We start from the raw sequence: 233 nt of genomic DNA on the forward strand, positions 1-233 counted from the left end.
GATTGGGGGGGTCGAGGGGGGGCCAAGGCCCCGAAGCTCCCCCGTGGGTGCTTGAGGGTCCCGGAGAGGTGGGCTTGGCCATGCCATCCCTTACCCATCACTGTCCTCTTGGGCACTGCATCCTCCTCCACCTCTTCTTCCTCCCCATCAAAGTACTCCTCGTCTTCCTCAGCTGCAAACAGGCGGCCAAACGTCACCGCAGGGTCACCGGGAAAGGCAATGGGTGCCAGCCG

At 63.9% G+C, this 233-nt stretch overlaps 1 protein-coding gene across 1 annotated transcript in view; it reads right to left on the reverse strand.

Moving 5' to 3' along the window:
• Positions 1-94: 94 nt before the first annotated feature.
• The window catches only part of LOC104167812 (E3 ubiquitin-protein ligase TRIM63-like), a gene marked incomplete at its 3' end in the record, with an annotated part of 1617 nt that continues 1478 nt past the window's right edge, over positions 95-233 (reverse strand). The window contains exon 5 of the mRNA XM_009708190.1: positions 95-172. Within this exon, the coding sequence (XP_009706492.1) occupies positions 95-172 (78 nt within the window). The remainder of the gene's footprint in view (positions 173-233) is intronic.

This window comes from Cariama cristata, unplaced genomic scaffold, assembly GCF_000690535.1.
Source record: "Cariama cristata isolate BGI_N322 unplaced genomic scaffold, ASM69053v1 scaffold37440, whole genome shotgun sequence".
In the NCBI taxonomy this organism is placed as follows: domain Eukaryota; kingdom Metazoa; phylum Chordata; class Aves; order Cariamiformes; family Cariamidae; genus Cariama; species Cariama cristata.